At 39.8% G+C, this 23,115-nt stretch overlaps 1 protein-coding gene across 9 annotated transcripts in view; it reads left to right on the top strand.

Annotated features, from left to right (window-relative positions):
* adgrb3 (adhesion G protein-coupled receptor B3) overlaps positions 1–23,115 on the top strand; it is an 817,113-nt gene that overhangs the window by 386,645 nt on the left and 407,353 nt on the right. For all 9 annotated transcript variants that reach the window (XM_072250523.1, XM_072250502.1, XM_072250515.1 and 6 more), the window contains one exon: positions 11,011–11,119. In XM_072250523.1, coding sequence (XP_072106624.1) covers positions 11,011–11,119 — 109 coding nt within the window. The remainder of the gene's footprint in view (positions 1–11,010; positions 11,120–23,115) is intronic.

Below are 23,115 nucleotides of genomic sequence, written 5' to 3'. Positions count from 1 at the left end.
TGTTAACTTTGCAGCAGAGTACAATACAATACATAATAATAGAGAAAAAAACTGTGAATTACAGTATGAATATATATATTAAATAGTTAAATTAAACAAATACTGCAAAAAATAGAAATAAAAAAGTAGTGAGATAGTGTTCATGGGTTCAATATCCAATCAGAAATTGGATGACAGAGGGGAAAAGCTGTTCCTGAATCGTTGAGGGTGTGCCTTCAGGTATCTTCTTCCTGATGGTAGCAACGAGAAGAGGGTGTGTCCTGAGTCACAGGGGTCTTTAATAACAGATGCTGCCTTTTTGAACCACCGCTTCTTGAAGGTGTCTTGGATACCACGAAGACTAATGCCCATGATGGAGCTGGCTAATCTTACAGCTCTCTGCAGCTTACTTCGATCCTGTGTTGTAGCCCCAACCCTATCCCCATACCAGATGGTGATGCAGCCAGTTAGAATGCTCTCCACAATATCTAGAAATTTTGAGAATATTTTTGGTGACATATCAAATCTCCTCAAATGTCTAATGAAATACAGCTGTTGTTTTGCCTTCTTTCTAGCTGCATCGATGTGCCAAGTCCAGGTTAGGTACTCAGAGATGTAGACACCCCAGAATTTGAAGTTGCTTACTCTTTCCACTTCTGATCCCTAGTTGAGGACATGTGTTTTTCCTCGTCTTACCCTTTCTGAAGTCCACAACTGGTTCTTTGGTCTTACTGATGTTGAGTGCGAGGTTGTTACTGCGACACCACTCAACCAACTGGTATACCTCTCTCCTGTATGCTCTCTCATCACTATCTACCAACAATGGTTGTATCATTAATAAATTTATTGATGGCATTTGAGCTGTACCTACCCCACAGCCATCGGTGTAGAGAGAGCAGAGTAGTGGGCTAAGTACACATCCGTGAGGTGTTGATCCTCAGTGAGGTAGAGATGTTACTTCCAATCCACACAGATTATGATCTTCCATTTAGGAAGTTGAGGATCCAGTTGCAGAGGAAGGTACTGAGGCCCAGGTTCTGGAACTTTTCAATCAGAACTGTAGGAATGATTGGGTTCAATGCTGACAAGCTGTGCTGCCTGTAAAAGGTTAAGCCTTGTACTCACTCTTTGTTCAATCAGGAGTTAATTGTAACCATAACCAACCTCTTGAAGCCCTGCATCATGGTAGATGTGAGTGCAATTGAGGTAATTCACCTTGATTTTCTGGACAGCAGCATAATTGCTGCCCTTTTGACGCAGGTAAGAACCTCGGATTATAGCAGTGAAAGATTGAACACTCCAGCCAGTAGGTTGGCATAGCTTCTCAGTACCCACTGAGACCTCACTGGAATCTGAGTACACCAGGTGAGATGAATGAATTTAACTTTGTATACAGTATATAAAAGACTTACTGAGGTGTAAAGTGAGCATTGACTTGTTTGTAATGTTTCAAGGTTCAAGGTACATTTATTATCGAAGTATTTATGCAGTATACAACTCTGAGATTCATCTTCTCCAGATAGCCATGAACCAAAAAATAAACCATGGTAGCTGTTCAAAGAAAAACATCAACACCCCACCATGCACAAAAAAAAAACCAATCACACAAATGGCAACAAGAACATCAAACCATCCACACACACACACACAAAAATCATGGAAGTGGTAACAAGAAAGGACAGGCAAAAATATAGAATATAGAAACATAAAACTGAAAGAGCCCCAAGTAAACTGCAGTCCAATCATTTATCAAACTAGATTTATCAAATCTATTAAGCAAAAGGGAATCACTTGTACCAAATATCAGTTTTACACTAATCTGAGGAACTATTTCAAAGAGGAGATGGAGTTTTAGATGTTTGATCTTAAATGCTTCTTTGACTGTCCAAGACAAAGAAGCCAGCTATTGGTTTTGTGGAGATCTACGGATTTCTTGGTGATAGTTCCCTTCAACTTATCCTTCATCAGGATCCTCTTGAACGGTTTATTTCCCTCTATAGATATTGCCCGTCTTGCTGAATTCCTCTAACATTTTATGTGTGTTACTCAAAGTTTCTCATAAAAGTTATTTCCGGAGTTAGCTCTGGAAATAAATATATAGATGTTGTGGTATTGTTAAGAACAATCCCAAAAATGTCTCAGGTCTGCAATTCTGCATGATGGTATGATATGAAATTGCCTGGATGACCACATCAGTTCCAAAATTATTACCCAAAGCGATGCTCCAAGGAAAGTAATATCTGAATAGATAGGGTTAAAGAACAATCCTAATATAAATGTAACAGACAGTGTCAGCAAGGTAAGGAGGCAGAGATGGAGATTCTGTAGTATTTACGTCTGATGGATTTGCTGCCAGTGGGGCAAGATGCACTGTTATGTACCTCTGGGGTTCCTTTTTGCTGTGGACTGTCATTTTAAGGCACAAGAAAGAACTGAGACTAACTTTTGAATTTCTGCTGAGAGAGAGAGGAGCAGAGTCTGTCTTTCAGCTCGTGTTTACACTGTTACAAGGACGCTGACTACTGCTGTCAGCTTTTGGGTTGCCATGGAAAAAGAGAGAGTTGTTCAACACAGAAACCTTGTTTGAAAGAGCAAGAGAGGCGAAGACTGCTCACAGTTTGTTTATATTTTCTGCAAGGACACTGGTAGCTTCCAAGTTCTTACAGAGAGAGAAGGGAGGAGCTGCTTGATGGACAGATGGTGTTCAGCACAGTGAGATAAATAGAAGGTCAGCTGTTGGACCTGCAGACACATGGTTTTGGACACTGAATGAGCTTTGTTGTGCCTACAGAAAAGGTGGGTTTTGGAGGGTCGATTAGGCGAATCGATCAGTGGCTCTTGCAGTGTGAAAAGGGTGTGACCGGTGGGGAGTTATTCATGTGTCCGACCCTCACCTGGGTTGATAATTCCACCACTGAAGAACAGACCCCTTTGTTGTGGTCACAGTCGATGACTTCTAAAGGATTTCGGAGGACAACGGGAAGATTGATAGTGTCAGCTCACCTGAAGACTCAAATCTCTCCCTCTCTCTCTCTCCATCACTACTCAACTCAATACCACGAACTGAACTGAACTTTACTCATCATCATAAGACTATCTATTTACCCCAAGACTTGAAGAAGCTTAGTTTTCATATATTTCCACACTTATATATAATCATTGCTAACCTGTTTGATTTATCTGCACTTATATAACTGTATTGCGTAGTTACTAATAAATACCATTAGTTAATAGCAAAACTGGACTAGAAAGTGTTTTCCATTTCTGCTGGTTCTTTAACACGTCACAGGGTATGTGACATGAACATGATGAAGTTTGGAGGAAGGCTGTGAAAAGTAAAGATAAAGATTGTTAACCTTGTCTCATGTACATCGAGATATAAAGTAAAAGGCATCATTTTGTCAATGTGAACATAGTCTGTGGATGTGCTGGGGACAGCCCACAAATGTTGCCGTGCTTCTGGAACCAACATACCATGCCCACAACTTATTAATCCTATATGGAAAGAGACCAGAGCATTCAGAGGACACATGTGTGGCACCTTGTCCAAGGCCTTCTGAAAATCCAAGTAAAGAACATCCACTAATTCTCCTTTGTCTATTCTGCCTGTTACTTCTTCAGTGAATTCCAACATACTTGTCAGACAACATTTTCCTGAAGGAAACCATTCTCACTTTGGCCTACTCTATCATGGGCCGCCAAACACTCTTAAACCTCATCTTTAATAATGGACTCCAACATCTTCCCAAGCACTAAATTTAAGCTGACTGACCTGTAGTTCCCTTTCTTCTTCCTCCCATCCTTCTTAAAGAATGGAGTGATATTTGCAGTTTACCAGTCCTCCAGAATGATTCTTTGCAGGCAGACTTGCCGTAGCTGATGGGGAGGGTTTAAACTAATTTGGCAGAGGTACAGGAACTGGAGTGATAAGTCTGTTGGTTTACAAAGAGAGGCATTGTGTTCTGAGACTATCAGGAAGGACAAGCAGATGATAGGGATAATTGCAGTCAGTGGGATGATGTGCAGTGAAAGGGGGACAAAGTTGAAAAAGTAGATGATCTTGTGGCACAGTAAGAGATTGGCTGGTATGATGTTGTGGGCATCACTGAGTTGTGGCTGAAAGAAGATTATAGTTGGGAGTTTAAGATTAAGGATACACATTGTATCAAAAGGACAGGAAGGTATGCAGAGTGGCTGATGTGGCTCTTCATTGGTAAAAAAATAAAAGTCAATTCCTTTGAAAGGAATCCTTTCAAATTCCTTCAAAGATGTCATTGAATCAGAAGACGTAGAAACTTAATGGGTAGAGTTAAGAAACTGTAACAGTAAAAAGACCCTGATGGGAGTTAGAGACAAGCCTCCGAAACAGCAGGTGGGCTACAAATTTCAACAGGAAATAGAAAAGATATGCCAATAGGGCAATGTTACAAAAGTCATGGGAGATTTCAATAAGCACTTGGATTGGGAAAATCAGGTTTGTGAAGGATCCCAAGAGAGAGAATTTGTAGAATGCCAACAAGATGGCTTTTTAGAGCAACTTGTGGTTGAGCCCACTGGAGGATCAGCTGTTCTGGACTGAGTGTTGAGCAATGAATCAGATTTGATTAGGGAGGTTAAGGTAAAGGAGCCCTTAGGAGAGAGTGATCAGAATATGATAGAATCCATCCAGCAATTTCAGAGGATGAAGCTAAACTCAGGTGCATCAGTATTACTGTGGAGTGAAGGAAATTACAGAGATCTGGGAGAGGAGCTGGCTAAAATTAATTGGAAGGGGACACTAGCAGAGGTGACAGCAGAGCAGTAATGGCCGGAGTTTCTGGATTTCTGCAATTCTGAAGGTACCAGACAAATAAATCCCAAAGAAGAAGTAATATTCTGAATGCAAGATAACACAACCATGTCGGACCAGGGAATTCAGAGCAAACAGAAAAACAAAAAAGGGTGTATAATAGAGCAAATTAATGGGAGGTTAGGGAATTAGGAAACTGTTAAAAACCAACAGAAAGCAACAAAAAAGTCATGAGGTTAAAAGATGAAATATGAAGATAAGCTAATCAACAATATCAAAGAGGAGACCAAACGTTTTTTAGATATGTAAAGAGTAAGAGAGAGGCAAGAGTAGATATTGGACCGCTAGAAAATAATCCTGGAGAGGAAGTAATGTGGGACAAGAAAATGGCAGACAAACTGATGAGTATTTTCCATCAGCCTTCACTATGGAAGACACTGGCAGTATGCTGGAAGTTCAAGAGTGTCGGGGGCAGAAATTAGTGCAGTTGCTATTACTAGGGAGAAGATGCTTGGGAAACTGAAAGGTCTGAAGGAAGAGAAGTCACCTAGACCAGATGGGATACACCTTAGAGTTCTGAAAGAGGAAACTAAAGAGACTGTGGAGGGATTAGAAATGATCTTACAAGAATCAATAGATTTTGGCATGGTTGCAGACGATTGGAAAATTACAAATGTCACTCCACTCTTCAAGAAGGGAGGGAGGCAGAATAAAGAAATTATAGGCACAGTTAGCCAGGCTTCTGTGGTTGGGAAGATGTTGAAGTTGATTGTTAAGGATGTGGTTCGGAGTAGTTGGAGGCAAATGATAAAATTGACCAGGGAAAATCTTGCCTGGCAAATCTGTTGGAAATCATTGAGGAAATAGCAAGCAGGATAGACAAAGGAGAATCAGTACAACTGAAAAGCGAATGTCATAGATGAGAGTAAACCTACTATGGAATTTTATCTTCCAAAGAGTGGTGGGTATATTAATTTCTCTGCCTCAAATGTGATTATGAAAGATATTTATTACGTATGTCTTATCAAGGATTATAACACAAATGTATGTAAATTGAGTTGATGTCTTTATCGTTCATGATCTAACCCAATAATAAAACAATCTCTGGGTCTGATTGACAGCTTCTATTCCCATTTTTGTAACTAAATACATTGAATAAAAAAAAGGTCCTAACAAACAATAAAAACAAATTACATCCTGCATCAAGTCAGGAATAATAGAATTAAGTTTGTACTTTGGAATGGTATCTTTAAATTCTCTGAACAGATAATAAAATCAAACTAAGTGCTCAAATCCAGCCAGAAAATACCTTTCTCCACTGTTAGCACACAAGCAAGCACTTCAAATCAGATAGTCTTTTGTTCGAATTGCTTTATGATAACTGAATTAATTAATGACTTAAGAGTTTGTGTATGTAAGCTTAGGTTTCTTGAACTTCAAGTTTGGTGAAATATCAAATGCTTGGACAAATCCTGGTTGGCAAATATGCAGTTTGTTTGCCTAAGAAATGACAGATCACCCGTGGCATTTGACATCGTAAAAAACCTATTGACACAATGACATGAGCCAACGAGTTGGCAATGGGACAGTACTCATGGTATTCGATGTAGACTTCATTAAGGCCTTTTGCAAGATGTCACAAGGGAAGGTAGTCCAAAATATTAGAACAAATGGGATTCCAGGCAAGTTGGCAAATTGGATCCATAATTAGCTTGGTGATAAGAAATGGAGGAAGATGGTGAAAGGTTGTTTCTGTGATTGAAAACTGTGCCCAATAATGTATGACAGGGATCTGTGCTGAGACTCTTGTTGCTTGTTGTATAACTTAACAATTAGGAAAGGAATATTGGAGGTCTGATTAGTACGTGTGAAATGACACAAACATTGTTGATTGTGTCTTATGCTGTAGGATGATATTGCTTGATTAGTAAAAACAAAGGAAGATGAAGTATAATCTTGGTAAGTGTGAGATTTTGTACTTTGGGAGGGCTGGCTAGGGTAGGACATACATAATTAATACAGTTGAAATACTGTATACACATGATTGGACTGAAGTGGTTATGGAAGAGATTCACCGGGATGTTGCCTGGGATAAAATATTTTATTTATGAGGAAAGAGTTTCCTTGGAGCTGAGGAGTGACCTGTAAAAGGACTACACAGTAAATTAGTGGGGGCACTAGATAGAGTGACTAGTAGGAAACTTTATCTTACAGCAGAGGTGTCTAAAACTGGCACGCATAAGTTTAGATCTGTATACAATTCTTGCTGCCTCAGTAAAGCAGCCAACTTAATCAATGACCCAATCCAGCCTAGACATTCTCTCTTCTTACCCTTCCCACCAGGCAGAAGAACAAAAGAGCCAGGAAACAGGTACCACCAGGCTCATGAACAGCTTATATCCCACTGATATTAGACTATTGATTGTTTTACTTCTACAAGGTGGACTCTTGCCTGACAGTCCACCTCGTTATGACCTTGCACTTTATCATCTACCTGCACTGTACTTTCTCTGTAACCATAACAGTTTATTTTGCACTCTGTTATTGCTTTACCTTAAAGGGCTGTTGTGATGCATTGTCTTGTATGAACGGTATGCAAGACAAGTCTTTCACTGTACCTCGGTACAGGTAACATTAATAAACCAATTTAAGAGGTTTAGATGGGAGGTGAGGAAGAATTTTTTTCACTCAGAGGAATCCAGAATGCATTGCCTGAGAGGGTGGTAGAGGCAGGTACACTTGCACCATTTAAGAAGTATCTAAAAGAACATTTGAATCCCATGGCATAGAAGGCAACATACAAAGTGCAGGCAAACACAATTAGTGTAGATGGTTGACATGTACCTGTTTCTAGGTTGTGTGATTCTATAAAACTCCATCAAAAGGTGTCACGTTACTCAGCAGAATTTATTGAATTACACACCCAGAAAAGAATCTATTTACTTCAGAAATGCTAAAGTATTCTCTGGAAACTTCATCAAACAGTCTACAGAGTCTATTTTAAAGAAGAGTATCTTGGGTATCTTATTGTAGTTGAGGGAGGAACACTTCCTCAATTTGTATGAAAAAAATGATGGTGTCACTATTTGTAACTGAGGGGACAGTTTCAGTCTGCAGCTCTTAAAGTTATTAAATAGTCTCGTTTACAAGTACAACAGCTGAAATCTGCAGTCATTGAGACTGCAATCAGTAACAGTTTCAAACTATTAGAAGTATTAATTTTAGAAACAGGCAGACTAAGGACTCCCAGAACACCCATAGAACAAATGCAGCAGTGGGAAGTTCAGAGAAGGTCTCCATTGTACCAAGAAACATGGCTTCTAGGGATCGCACCGAGTAAGATGGAAGTGCAGGGCATAAAATCCACTTTCCTTACCGTCCTCCTGGCTAATGTACAGTCTCTGGAAAATAAAGCTAAAAATCTGAGAGCAAGACTGCAATACCAGAGGTGCATCAGAGACTGCTTGAGTACTTTTCTTCATAGAGACATGCCTCACCCCAGCACTCAAGACATGGCACTCCAGCCTGCGGGCTTTACCTTCTATCACTCAGACTAGAGAACAGCATCAAGTAAAGGCAGTGTACACTTTATAATTAAAATTCTGGTGCACAGGCATGGTGATTTTGTCTCAGTCCTGCTGCCCCAACCTGGAAAGTCTAGCAGTCAAATGTTGTCCATTCTGTCTGCTGAGGGAGTTCATCCACCATCGTCCTGGTTACAGTGTACATTCCACCCCTGGCCAGTGTCAAGTTTGCACTGGAGGAGCTGAGCCCCATGATCAGCAGACAGGAGGAAGTTAATCTTGATGTCTTCCTGATCATAGTGAGGAACATTAACCAGGCTACTTTGAAGAACTCTGACAAACTGCCCCAACATGTGACATTCAGAACCAGAGGAGCTAACACACTCTATCATCGTCACACCTCCATCAAGAATGTTTATCATACCAACACATACCCACACTTTGGCAAGTACTATCATCTGGTTGTACTTCAACTCTTGGCATATAGGCAGAGACTGAGAACTGGAGCACCACAAAGGTATAGTCGAGAGAGGCGGATGAGTGTTTATAGGACAGCTTTGCATCAGCGGACTGCACCATATTCAAGGATTCAGAGGAGAAACTTCACAGCATAATTGGTGGTGATGCTTCACTTCCCAAAGAGCTCAATGCCTTTTCTGCACATTTTGAAAGGGAGAATAACATGATGTCTATGCAAATACACACAACATCTGGCAACCTTGTGATCTCTGTCTTGGTGGCCGATGTCATAACTTCCTTCTAGAGAGTGAAACCTCACAAGGTGTCAGGCTCCAGTGGTATACCTGGCTGGGCACTGAAAACATGGTTAGCCAACTGACTGGTGTGTTCAAGGACATCTTCAACCTCTGCTGCAGTTAGAGGTTCCCACCTGCTTCAAAAGACAGCAATCGTATTTGTGTCCAGGAAGTGCAATGTCAGACATCCCACCTCTTCCGGAAGTTCCGGGAGTCTCCCGCAAATTAATCGTGGCTCCCTGATGCCCGCAAATTATATACAATGTCCCGGAAGTTGATTTTTTTGAGAGCAAGCGTGAGAGAGAGCGAGAGAGTGTGCGCAAGAGCAAGAAAGCAAGCACAAGAGAGCGAGCGCTAGAGAGAGAGCACGAGAGCAAGGGTGAGAAAGCAAGCGTAAGAGAGTGACCACGAAAGAAAGAGAAAGAGCGAGAAAGCAAGCGAGAGAGAGAGCGAGAGCGAGAAAGCACACGCGCAATAGAGAGAGAGCAAGAGCGAGAGAGTTCCAAAAAAAGTCAGAGTGGCAGAGTGTTCCAAAAAAAAACGTATGTCACCCCAGACTACACTAAAGTGTACCCCTGCCTAATAGGGGTCAAAAATAATGACAGTGTTGCTCGCTGCACTGTTTACAACAGTGACTTTATTGCCCATGGTGGGTTAAAATGTAAAAGACATGTTGAGGTGAGTTTAACAGGTGTCATTTGTTCATTAGCATAGCTAACGTTATTTAAACTAGCTGGCTAGCTGCTAAGGAGCTACTCTATTGCAGACATCCCACCTCTCCCGCAAGTCTCCCGCAAATAGATGGTGCTACCTCCTTGAAATGAGTTTTTGCAGGGTGGGATGTCTGCAATGTGAGCACCTGCTAGTACTCACACCTACTGCAGTGAAGCACTTTGGGGTTAGTATTGTCCAGAATTCTGCCTATAACTCCTGCCTAAGCTAAGCAAGGACCTGGACTTCCTGCTGTTTGTTTGCAACCACAATAGATCTACAGCTGATGCAATCTCACTGGCTCTCCTCTTTGGAGCCCCTAGGCAACAGCAAAATATGCTTCAGGTTTCTGCTTGTCACGTGCAGTTCATTCCCTTAGTACTTAGCAAAACTGGGCATGTTCCTCAGCAAGTGTATCCTCAACTTCCTTACCAGGAGACCATAGTCAGTGTAGACCAGTAATATAATCTTATATTTTGTAGCTCCAAAACATACAAACTAATTGATGGGACCCAGGAGAATGTGTTTTCATTTCATTTTTTACTTTAAGCGACACGCTCACAAGTGATGTGGTGGCATATTGTCATTTGTCATTCAGATACGTTTACATATAACCCATGATGAAGTATTTAAATGAATAAGAATGCTTAATCAACCTATATATTTACAATTTTGCTCAAATATGACGTAAATATTAAATACACCTAACATCTCATCCTCAGTAATAAACCTGATTCTGATTACATGAAAGTAGCAGAAAAGTCAAAAATTGGATTAACCTGTAATGGAAGAGAGCAGGAATCCTGTAGTTTGAAGTATAACCCATCAAATTTACCTCAGATACTGTCACTGAGATTGATTATGTTAACCAAATTAATCCTAGATCACAAACAAGAGAAAATCTGCTGATGCTAAAAATCCAAGCAACACACACCAAATGTTGGAGGAACTCAGCAGGCCGAGTAGCATCTACGGAAAAGAGTACAGTTGACGTTTTGAGTCAAGACCATTCAACTTTGCTAAAGGGTCTCAGCCCGAAACATCGACTCTACTCTTTTCCATAGATACTTCCTGGCCTGCTGAGCTAATCCTAGATCATCTTGTATTCCTCTTCTCAATGATTGACTCAGCTCAAAAGACAGTTTACAATATTTGCAAAATCACATCTACTTCTTTTGAATAACATGTCACTGATTGACAATTCGAGATGCCAATCTGAAAAATTGTACTTTTTTTTTCTGTTTTTGCACAGGTCTATCCCGGTTCGGTGGAGTTAATGCAAGTAATTGAAGATTTCATCCATGTAGTAGGCATGGGGATGATGGATTTCCACAATTCCTATTTAATGACCGGAAACTTAGGTGGGTGAGATTACAGAAGCTTTCTTATTGGTTGGTGAATAGCTCTTCTCCAACACAAAGCACTTGCACTGCAATCATTTATGTATGTTTATAATTACTCCTTTCAAGTATTTTGGCTGATATATTTGAGGGTTTCAAACATTATTAGTTCTGTGAGACTTTGCTGCTGTAGTCTTTTTTACTTTCTTAGTATACCTTTCATTGATGAAAACACCAAAGAATCTGCAGATGCTGAGGATCTTGATCAAAATGCACAAAATGCTAGAGGAACTCAGTAATGCCGGCAGCATCTATGGAGGGGAATAAACAGTTGACATTTCATGCTGAGACTTGATAAAGTGTCTCAGACTGAAATATTGAATGTTTTCTCCCCCCATGGATGCTCCCTTTTTCTGATTTGTAATTTTCAGTCTTTTCTGCAGTGCACTTAGGAAATTAAATTATGTTAATCATGTGTGTGGATCATGAAAAGATAATATCCTGTGACAGGGAGACTGAAAGAGGAGTGTTCCTTCTCAATCAGAGAAGGTTAACACGTGTGTTAAAAATGTAAGAGTAACTGATGCAACAAGAATGGAGAAATTGGTTCTGCTGAATGGTGGACAAACCATTCAGAAGTCCTCGATTTAAGATGCTCAACCTGGGGAGCAAAGAAAAGATATCAGTGTTTTGTGTAGTGAATTATTATAAACTGCAAGGCAAAGATGCAGTTTCAATTGCAAGATTCAATGGGTACTCAAAATACTGTATGTTTTAAAGGAAGCAGTCACAGCCAATGAGAAAGGCACAGTTTTGATTCCAGTGCTTTGAGTGTCCACTGTAATGAATATACCGGAGAGGGATGCTTTTATGGGCCAGCTGACCATTCATTGAAATCTTTCTAATTACCTTTCTGTCAAACTGTCTGGTCACTTTGGGTGAGATGAATTGATTGTGCTGGGTCATAAGTAGTGCAAAACCAAATGAGATCATCTTATTTCCCACAGTTTTGTATAGAAATGTGTGTGTGTGTGTGTGTGTGTGTATATAAATAGAATAGACATCCGTTAGACTCGTGAGACCATGGATTTGCGCCGTGCAGGCCTGAGCAAAGTTGTATGGAAGACCAGTAGTTGCCCATGCTGCAAGTCTCCCCTCTCCATGCCACCAATGTTGTCCAAGGGAAGGACACTAGGGCCGATATAGCCTGGCACCGGTGTCATTGCAGAGCAATGCGTGGTTAAGTGCCTTGCTCAAGGACACAACACGTTGCCTCAGCTGAGGCTCGAACTAGCAAACCTTCAGATTACTAGACCAACACCTTAACCACTTGGCCTCGTGTCAACACAAAATATATATATATATATATATATATATACACACATACACACACACTTACATACACACTTACATACATACGCAAATATACTTTTCCCATTGGTTTGCGATTATTCTGAGCTTATTGTTATGAATGTAAGTTTTCTGATATCCTATTCCAGATGCTAAACTTCCCAAATTTGGATGATGGTGCAGAAATTAATGGCTTCCAATAGATTTTCCATCTCATGTATTAGATTTGAGGGTTGGGAATTCTCCTAGGTCCTCTAATCTCCACATCCATGTTCCTAACCCACAAGCAGTGGACTGTGACACAATGTACCAAGATCAAAGGTCCAGACACTCATGAACTTGCTTCACTTCGTTCTCCAATTCAAGCAAATAAAATGCTGGCCATCCCATTGTGGAGCCTCTGATGAATGTCAGAGGCATTTCTCTGATCACACTAAGACTTTAAGATCATTAATCCAGAAACATGAATTTTTATTTTATCATGGCAGATGGGGCATTTGATTAATGAAATAAATCTGGATTTTACAAAGAGCGAGTCTGAATAATAGTAATGAAAATAAGGGATTGTCATAAAAACCTATCTGGTTCACTTTGGGACAAGAAATCTGCCGTCCTAACTGGTCTCTTTGTGAATTAGTTTTTCACTATATCTCAGTAATATGTGACAATAATAAACCAATTCCAATTCCATCTGTGCGAGTCTAGTCAAAAATATTCATTTTGTGGTCAATGCAATCATCTCCCAGCATGGGAAAGGTGTTCAAGAAAGGGGAACAACATTATGTAGGCAGAAGGAATTATGGACCATATGCAGGTTCAGAAACTGCAGAAATGAAAGAACAAGACTTCAGAGATGGAATTCTGAGAACTGCTGCCAGTGTCACATATTAGTGAATGCTACCAAGGCAGGTCAGTTTATGGTTGTGACTGACCGTCACACCTGAAGAACATTGGGCCAGTTCTTGGGTAGGATAATCTTAACATGATAGTGTACACTCAACTGAGAATATAACTAATGATTTAACATTAAGGTTAATGAGTGTTGTGTGGAATGACTTAAACTTAATTGAGAAAAGTATCAAGATATGTATTAAGATGCGTGGAAGATTATGAGAGGAAGTGAAGGAAAATGCAATACAGACCAATATGGTTAGAGAGTAAAAGTGCAGAGATATACTGAGAAAACTGAATAACAATAATAAGTGCAGATGTGACTATCTACATAATGTGTAGGTAATGAAGTTCCACATCACATAAGAAGTGCAAGGACTTTGACACGTAATATTCACCTCTCTGATGCACTCAAATAAATCAACAGGTGCAAAACTAACCTTAATAGAACCGTTGACAAGTAACTTGGAAATGAGCAGCTCAGCAGACCACACACCACTTTCCCATTTCACACCTCTGAGGTTTTGTGCGTTTTCTGTACACCTGCCCCATCGGCTTTCTCTCTGTAGGAGGATGCTAGAACGGTTCCGTGGTAAGACTATAAATTCAAGTAATGTAACTAATTGCTTTGTGGATTACTTGCTGAAGGGATCATGACTCAGTGCATTCAAAACTGATGTGTTGGAGGCCTGGCAGTAAATGTATCATGTTATCTCAACACACCTCAATAAATCCCTTTATGCTGCACAATCCAAAGCAAAGTCGGCATTATCAATTTCTCTAGTTTCACTTGCTGGATGTGGATAATTGTTACCATGCCACCAAATCTCATATAAAAAAATCCAGTTAGATCCAGATTGTTTTGTGTATTCACAGAAAAAAATGCATCACATTTCATAACCACTCGCACTGATGTAGTGTCTTTAACCCAGTAAAATGCTGCAAGGCGACTCACAAGTTTGGTTATCAAACAGAATTTGATACCTAGCCTTAGAAGAAATTGCTAATTTAGGTGGTTAAAACTTGGTCAGAGAAATACATTTTGCATGATCTTCTCAAAGAATAGTGATAGAAAAGCAGATGAGTTTAGGCAGGGAGTGCCACTCAAGGCCTCAGCAATTGAAGACATAATTGCTAATGATAGAACACGGAAAGTGGAATGCATTAGCAGCATGGAATAGAGGAGCTCAAAGAGTGCCCAGGTCTCCTGGAGGAGAAAACAAATAGAATCTGAACCCGGTACAGTGGGGGCTGGCAATCTCTTTTGAATATCAGAAAGCATTGAAATCTACTAAATTATGGATGTATGTGTGTCTGAAAAGCAACTACAAAGATCTCTGCTGTGTGACCCTGACAAATAGCTAACAAACACAGTTATGACTCTCGTACATGCTCTGAAGAAATTTCCAGCTTATTTACAAGCCCCAGCCAAACTAGGACTGAGAACATCCTGGAATCAAGGGAAACTATCTACTACTTAGACAGTGTCCACAATTTTGTTTGGAATACTCAGGAGAGTTTGCCTGCTATACTTTAAGCTCGTATTAACCAGCTGAGCAGATGCAAATAGTTCAACAACATCTGTGCTAGGCTATTGTTTTTGACTACAGCTCCACCTAAAATACTATAATTCCGAGCAAACTCATCTTGTAAACCCAAGACCCGGGACTCAACACTCCCTTTGCAAATGGATCCCTCACTCCCTGACCAACAGACACAATCAGTAAGGATAGGCAGCATTACCACTCACATGATTACCTTAAGACTAGTGACCCACCAAAATGCATCCTCAACCCCATACCCTACTCCCTATACACTCAACAGCTGTGTGGCTGGGTTCTGCCCTAAGTCTGTAGGTGACACCACTGGACGCATCTCAAATAACAATAAGTCATAGTACAGGAAAGAGATAGAGAACCTAGTAACATGGTGCCATGACAACAACATGTCAGCAAATCAAAAGAGCTGGTCATTGACTTCAGGAACAGGTTGGGTGCGTGTACTTCTGTGTACATCAATTGTGCTGAGGTCAAGATAGTTGAGACCTTCAAATTCCCAGGAGTGAACATCACCTATAGCCTGTCCAGATACCAGACCCAAGCTTTCCTAGTCCTCTACCACCTTGCAAGATTGAAGAAATTCAGCATGTCTACTTTAGCCCCATTGACACTCATTGATTTTTATCGAAATACATTTGGAAAGCATCCAGTACGGAAGAGTCGCAGTTTGTTGTCATCTGCTCTGCCCATGACGGCAAGAAACTGCAGAGAATTGTGGACACATCTTAGCTCATCACAAAGACAGCACCCCCCCCCCCCATGAACTCTGCATATATTTTTCATTGCTTCGGAAAAGCAGCCAAAATAGTCGAAGACCCTGCCCACCCTAGACATACCCTCTTCTCCACCCTCCATTGACCAGAAACCTGGAAGCATGTACCACCAGGTTTGAGGACAGCTACTGTCCTACTGGTGCAACAGATCCCTATTACAGTAAGGTGGGCCCTTTATCTCACATACTGCTTTGATCTGATCTTGCACCCTATTGTCTACCTGTCCCTGTAACTGCAATGCTTCACTCTGCATTCTGTTATTGTTTTACCTTGTTCTGTCAATGCATTATTGTAATTAATCGGTCTATATAAATGATGTGCAAACCAAGTTTTTCAGTGCTTCTCAGTATATATGACAGTAATAAACCAATTTTACCTGCTTACATTACAATGACTGGACGTAGACGTAATTCTCCCTCAGCATTATTGTTATCAGTTAGTTCTCTAATCAGCATGAGTTTCCGCGCTCAAGTGCCTCGAGTTGAATTTGAACTTGAGTGCTACCAATGGAGCCACAAGTGAATGCTGAGTTTTCATAGTTTTTTTTTTACCTAGGACTCATTATGCTAAAGTTTGACTGTAGTGTGCAGGGCAGGTGAGGCAATTTGCAAATAATGCTGATGTAGAAAAACCCAACCTCACAGAGACCTCAGTGCTATTTACAGAAGAGTTATTCATCTCTGGCTTACCTATTCAATCTTTCTAGTTTGCTTAATGTCTATTGATCATGTGTCCAAGAATCAGTGATTGGAAAGGTGTCTCATACAGCAGATTGATGAGTAGTTTAGGGCGTTGGGAGTGGAGGATGCATTAAATCACACAATTGCTCTTTTGGAGCCTTACGGAATGGAGAGCCTCTACAAGTTTATATTTTAGAGAAATCAGAATATTTTATTCTTTGTGCAAGTGTGCTGAGTGGAGAGTTTCTGATCCAGATTTTCCAACAGATATTCCTACAATGGTCCCTACAAAGAAAGTTGAATTTAATCAGAAGCCCCAGCTTTAAGTTTGCGTTCTGAAACAATGTCATTGAGTTAAACAGGGTGATGCAACAGAATGTTTTAACCTGCAAGAGAGTGCTTACGTTTTTCACCCTCATCCAGAGACTGACCATAAAAATCACTGAAATGTGAACAGACGGCAGGTGTTGCTGTGCCGAATGAAGTGGAAAATGTCCATTTGGAGCTTTGCTGCTTTGTTAGAGTGGCATAAGTGCTGAGATGCCGGATGTTCAGAGATATCGCTCTGGGCGAGTCTTTAAACTGAGCTCTCTCTGATCGCTGCAGAAGATCCTATGGCAGTATTTTGAACCAGAATATTGGAGTTATCTGTGTTTTTACCAATATTTATCCCTGGGATAGCATCATCAATATACTCTGTCATTTATCACAGAATATTTGTGCGAGATTGCTGTGCAAAAACCAGCTCCAGTTTCCTTCATTTTAATTATATCTACAATATAGAAAGAAGTATTTCCATTGGTTGTATAGGATATGAATGTTCTTTCTTTCCTTTCTTCCTTTCTTTGTATTGTGATCCCTTGGTCAAAGTTGGACCCAACCTCCACCTCTATACATTTGCACTTGAAACTAAGCTTTAGCATTCTAAGTAAAATTGAACTTCAAATTACACTCAATGGCCACATTACCTATACACTTACTTGTTAATGCAAATATATGAACAACCAATTATGTAGCAGCGACACAATGCATAAAAGAGTGCAAACATGGTCAAGAGATTCAGTTGTTATTTAGACCAAATATCAGAATGATGAAGAAATGTGATCTAAGTTACTTTGACAGTTGGTGCCAGACAGGGTGGTTTGAGTATCTGAGAAACTGCTGATCTCCTGGGATTTTGACACATGACAGTTTCTAGAGTTTACAGAGAATGGAATGAGAAACAAAAACATCCAGTGAGCAGCAAACATGCCACGTTAATCAGAGAGGTCAGAGGAGAATGACTAGACTGGTTCAACCTGACAAGAGGGCAGCAGTAACTCAAATAACAATGTGTTACAACAGTGGTGTGCAGAAAGGCATGGTTTCTTTAAAGGAAAATCCTGCCTGACAAATCTGTTAGAGTTCTTCGAAGAAGTAACAAGCAGAGTGGACATAGGAGAGGCGGTGGTTGTCAATTTACTTGGATTTTCAGAAGCGTTCGATAAGGTGCCACATATGAGGTTGCTAAACAGAATAAAATCCTTTGGCATTACAGGAAGGATACTGGCATGGATAACGGAATGGCTGACAGAGGGCAGCAAGTGGAAATAAAAGGGGCCTTTTCTGGTTGGCTGATGGTGACTAGTGTTGTTCCTCAGGGGTCAGTATTGGGAATGCTGCTTTTCACATTGCTTGTCAATGATTTAGATAATGGAATTGACAGACTTCTGTCAAAGTCTGCAGATGATATGAAGGTAGTTGGAGGGGTAGGTAGTAATGTGATTGCAGCAGGACAGACAAATTGGAAGAATGGGCAAAAATATGGCAGATGGTATATAGCATTGGGAAATGTATGATAATGCATTTTGGTAAAAGGAACAATATTGCGGACTATTACCTAAATGTGGAGAAGGATTGAACATCAGGTTGAGTCTGTGGTAAAGAGGGCAAATGCATGTTGGCATTTATTTCAAGGGGAATAGAATATCAAAGCAAGGAGATAATGCTGAGCCTTTATAAGATTAGTCAGACTGCACCTGGAGTATTGTCAACAGTTTTGGGCCCCATATCTCAGAAAGGATGTGTTGCCATTGGAGAGTTGAGAGGAGGTTCACAAGGATGATTCTGGGAATGAAGGGGTTAACATATGAGGAGCTTTTAGCAGCTTTGGGCCTGTACTCACTGGAATGCAGAAGAATGCAGGGGATTTCATTGAAACCCACCGAATGTTGAAAGGACTAGATAGGGTGGATGTGGGGGGAATGTTTCATATGATGGGGGTATTCAGAACAAGAGGGCACAGCCTCAAAACTGAGGGGCATCCCTTAAGGACAGAGGTAAGGAGGAATTTTTTTAGCCAGTCACTAGTAAATCTGGGGAATGCTCTGCCACAGATTGCGATGGAGGCCAAGTCCATGTGTATATTTAAGGCGGAAGTTGATCGCTTCCGGATCGGTTACGGCATCAAAGGATATGGCAAGAAGGCAGGTGTTGGGTTGAGTGGGATCCAGGATCAGCCATGGTGCAGCAGGCTTGATGGGCTGAATGGCCTAATTCAGCTTCTATGTCTTATGGTCTTATGAATGCACAAGATGTCAAGACTTGAAGTGGACGGGCTATGACAGCAGAATGCCATGAACATGTACTCAGTGGCCAATGAGTGTATTTTATGTGCTATTTTGTTATTTTCATCATGAACTACCTTTGCTACAAGTACGTGTCTTGGCAACTCTGATTAATATTTGTCTCTGCAAGGAATAATGCCAAGCTTGAATCAATCACTTGATTTAATTGGTGCCAGAATGTTTCAATCCCCAGGAATCAGTCTAAGTGGTGGGAAGGCCAAATGTTGATGGAGTGGAGTGGTTCAAAATAAGCAGCATCCCAGAATAATCCAGGTATCAAATCTTATCCCAAACCAGTATTTTTCTTAAAACTGAGAGCTCTTACGACGGGAGAAGCAGAAAGTTTTTGTAATTAGTTGCTCCCATCTGTCCATGTAACAAACAGTTCACATTGCCGATGCTGGTGTTCAGTCAGTGCACCACAGCACTGACTTCATGTCATGGGTCTAATTATCACATTTACCATTAACATCATTTATCTTCATTGACATCATTTCCAAACTGAGCTTATTTTGTCTAGTGTGCTGAATTGTCTGTTTTAGCCGAGTGAGCACTGCAGTGTTTGGAGCTCCCTTGATTAGAAGCCAGCTAGAAAGAGAACAGCTTGCAGTGCTGGTAGCCAGCTGGAGACGTTCACATTAACCACCGATGCACAACCACATATTGAACAGGGGCTGGTGCGAAGCCTTTAAAAATATCAACAAACAGCATTTCTTTAGCATCTACAATTCTGCAAAATGTCATAAGGCACTTTGTGATTGTAATCGAACAAAAATGTGAGAGCAAACAGCATAAATCTGTATATTAACTAAAGTATTTATTTAAAGGATCATTTTAAAGGAAGATGGAAACAGGGCAGAGAGGGAAGGATTCCCAATGTTTAGATACTGGGCAGCTGAAGGTGTAGCAGGTAATGATGGAGCAATTGAATTAGGGGATATATAAGAGGCCAGAATTAGAAGATAGAGGATGCAGGGGTGTACAAATATAGCAACAATGGAAATGTGGATAATTTAACCTCTTGAGACTGCTCTGCCAATGAATTGTACTAGATATAATCCTTAACTTCATTTTAAGTATGAAGTTAGATAGTAGCATATAATGTACCACCCAAAAAGGTGTCCTGGTTTTTGTCAGGACTGACTAATGAATCTCCCTTGCATTAAAAACAACTAAACAGACTTCAAAAAAGTCATTCATTAGTGAAACCAAGAAGTTCACCTCTTCTTTAAATAGTCCATCGATCAAAGGATATCTTCAGCATATCAGAAATCTTCAAAGCCTGTTTTCTTTCAGAAAATTATTCAGCAACCCTAATATCCTTCATACGTCAGCCGACTCCACGATAGAATTAACATAGTCCAATGCTGTGTGGGGATCCAAAAAAACACGAGGTGTAGAATCTTTAAGAAATAATTTTAATCGAGCAGGGTAACAGAGCGATGGAAAAAGTCCCTTTGCATGAGCTATTTTCATAGCTGGAACAAATTTGATCTGCTGTTCCATATCTACCCATGGATAGTCTTCATAAAAACAGATCTCAGAACCGTTAAAGTTAAAAACTCTCTGTTTCCTTGCACATTTTATGATTTGATTTTTAACTTTAAAGCAAAGAAAATTGACCAAAATCAGCCAAGCTTTATCTGAAATCTGAGAATTCGAAGTGAAAATTCTATGAGCTCTTTCAATATCGGGAGGCTGAGGTAAAATATCCAGAAACAGAGATTGAAACAAAGTGGCAAAATAGTCCAATAAATTCCCACTCTCAGAACCTTCCTTCAGTCCAACAATTCGAATGTTATTCCGACGCGACTTCGCCTCTAAATCAACAATTTTGCATTGAGTCTGTCCCAAGCGGGTTGAAATATCCACAATCTGACATTTCGATTCTTTAAACACAGTATTCAAGGAAATAGTGCAGTCGACGTTTCAGGCCGAGACCCTTCGTCAGGGCTAACTGAAGGAAGAGTGAGTAAGGGATTTGAAAGTTGGAGGGGGAGGATCCTTCAGTTCCTTCTCTTCACTCTTCCTTCAGTTAGTCCTGACAAAGGGTCTCGGCCTGAAACGTCGACTGCACCTCTTCCTGGAGATGCTGCCTGTCCTGCTGCGTTCACCAGCAACTTTTATGTGTGTTGCTTGAATTTCCAGCATCTGCAGAATTCCTGTTATTCAAGGAAATAATATTTTCCTCTATAGTCTGAAAACTCTGTAGGAATGACTTCAACTCAGAAGTGTTATTGTCTATTTTGTTGTAGAGAGCCATCAATGCATGTTCCAAATGCTCAGCCCAGACAGGCATATCTTCTGATTTTTCTTTCAAAGTTTTTCCCTTTCCATTGCTGGATTCAAAAAGCTGCTTTCCACTTCTTAAAGATTGTGACATAATGACAACTATTTCCCTCTGAGATCTGAGAAATAAAAGTTAAAAATTCAAGGTTTGAACTGGGGAAAAGGAGGAATTAAAGGCAGCCACAAAAGTTATGTATTACTCCATTGAGCGGCAGGCGGAAGTTGAAGTCTGTTTGGTATACGAAGTGAATTAACACAGTGGACAGATTGTTAACTGGTTCGATTATCTGCTTCTTTCTTGCTTTTCTTTCATTAATTAAGAGATAGTTTTTATAGTTTATATAGACTTTTTCTTATACAGTGAGGAGTGTTTAGAATAGATAATTAGCTTTAGTTTTTTTGTTAAAATTGGGTAGTAAGCCAAAGGAATAATGGTGCCGTTTTTCTCTTGTTAGAGATTATATTGTTTAGGTTTAATAGTATTGCTTCGACGTTTCTGGAGACTGTTTTTGCATTCCCTAGTTTATTTTCAATGATTAAGTATAAAAATCTTTTTTTTCTTCCCTGCTGGGCTTTCTTATCTTAGGGTCATGTGTTTTCTTTGTAAAGGGGAGGGGGGAATTGAGAGAAAAAACTTTTAAATCACTATTTAAATTGAGTCGCACGTGGAGTTCTGCTTTTTTCTTTTCTCTCTGGGGATGCATTCCGGCCTTTTCTCTCTTTTTACTAGATATCTACCTTTTGGGATGGTGGGAGGATTCGGGGTATTTTTGTACTTTAAGGTTTATCGCGGGATTTTATTTTTCAGTTTTTTTTTACACATATCCTGTATTTTTCCCCATTATGGAGTTCCAGAGCATGCACGTTTTCTATATGGTTATACTCATCACCACCATCTTTGATTAGCCCATGATGGTATGCGTGTATTTTCGTGTTAAAAACAATATTCTATGGTAGTTAAACAGATAAACATTATTAGTTGAAACGTACATGGCTGGAATCACCCTATTAAGTGAAAGAAGACTTTTAAAATTATTAATCGATTCCAGCCCGATATAATTTTTGTTCAAGAAACGCATATCAGAACAGGCGACATGGAAGGGCCTTCAATGTCAAGCGAACATGTCAAAATAAAAGAAAGGGAGTATCTATTTTTATTAAATCTAATATTTTATTTATCCATGAAGACATCGTCTCAGATACCAATGGTAGATTTTTAATTATTAAAGGAACAATTTGTAATAGAAAAATTGTCCTGGTTAATCTATATGTACCTAATGTAGATGATCCTTCTTTTTTTAAAAATGTATTTGGTTTATTACCAGGCTTAAATGAATATATGTTACTGATGAGAGGTGACTTCAAATGTTGTTTAAATCCTTTGATTGACAAGAGTTCAACCAATCAGCAGCTTCTAAGTTGTTCAGCATCGCTTATTAATTCTTTTTTAATTGATTATGGTTTGATAGAAATTTGGAGAAATTTACATCCTAATGATAGAGATTATTCTTTTTGTTCACATGTCCATAAAAAATATTTGAGAATTGATTACTTTATAGCTGATTTCTGATTTTTGTCCAAAGTCCAGAAATGTGAATATGATGCTATTGCTGTTTCAGATCATGCACCTTTAAGCTCAGCTTTTTGAATTGAATGATGTTAGTAATGTAAACTTGCCTTGGCATTTTCCAGAAAGTTTATTACAAAGTTCGGACTTTGTCAAATTTATAGAGATTCAGATAAAAGATTTTTTTCTTTTTAATAATACGGGAGATGTGTCGAAATTGATTATATGGGATACATTTAAAGCATATTTGCAAGGTCAGATAATCTCCTATTTGGCTAAGCTTAAGAAACAGACAAAAATAG

Source organism: Mobula birostris, chromosome 2, assembly GCF_030028105.1.
Source record: "Mobula birostris isolate sMobBir1 chromosome 2, sMobBir1.hap1, whole genome shotgun sequence".
NCBI classification, from domain to species: Eukaryota; Metazoa; Chordata; class Chondrichthyes; order Myliobatiformes; family Myliobatidae; genus Mobula; species Mobula birostris.
This window is presented reverse-complemented; position numbering and strand designations above follow the sequence as displayed.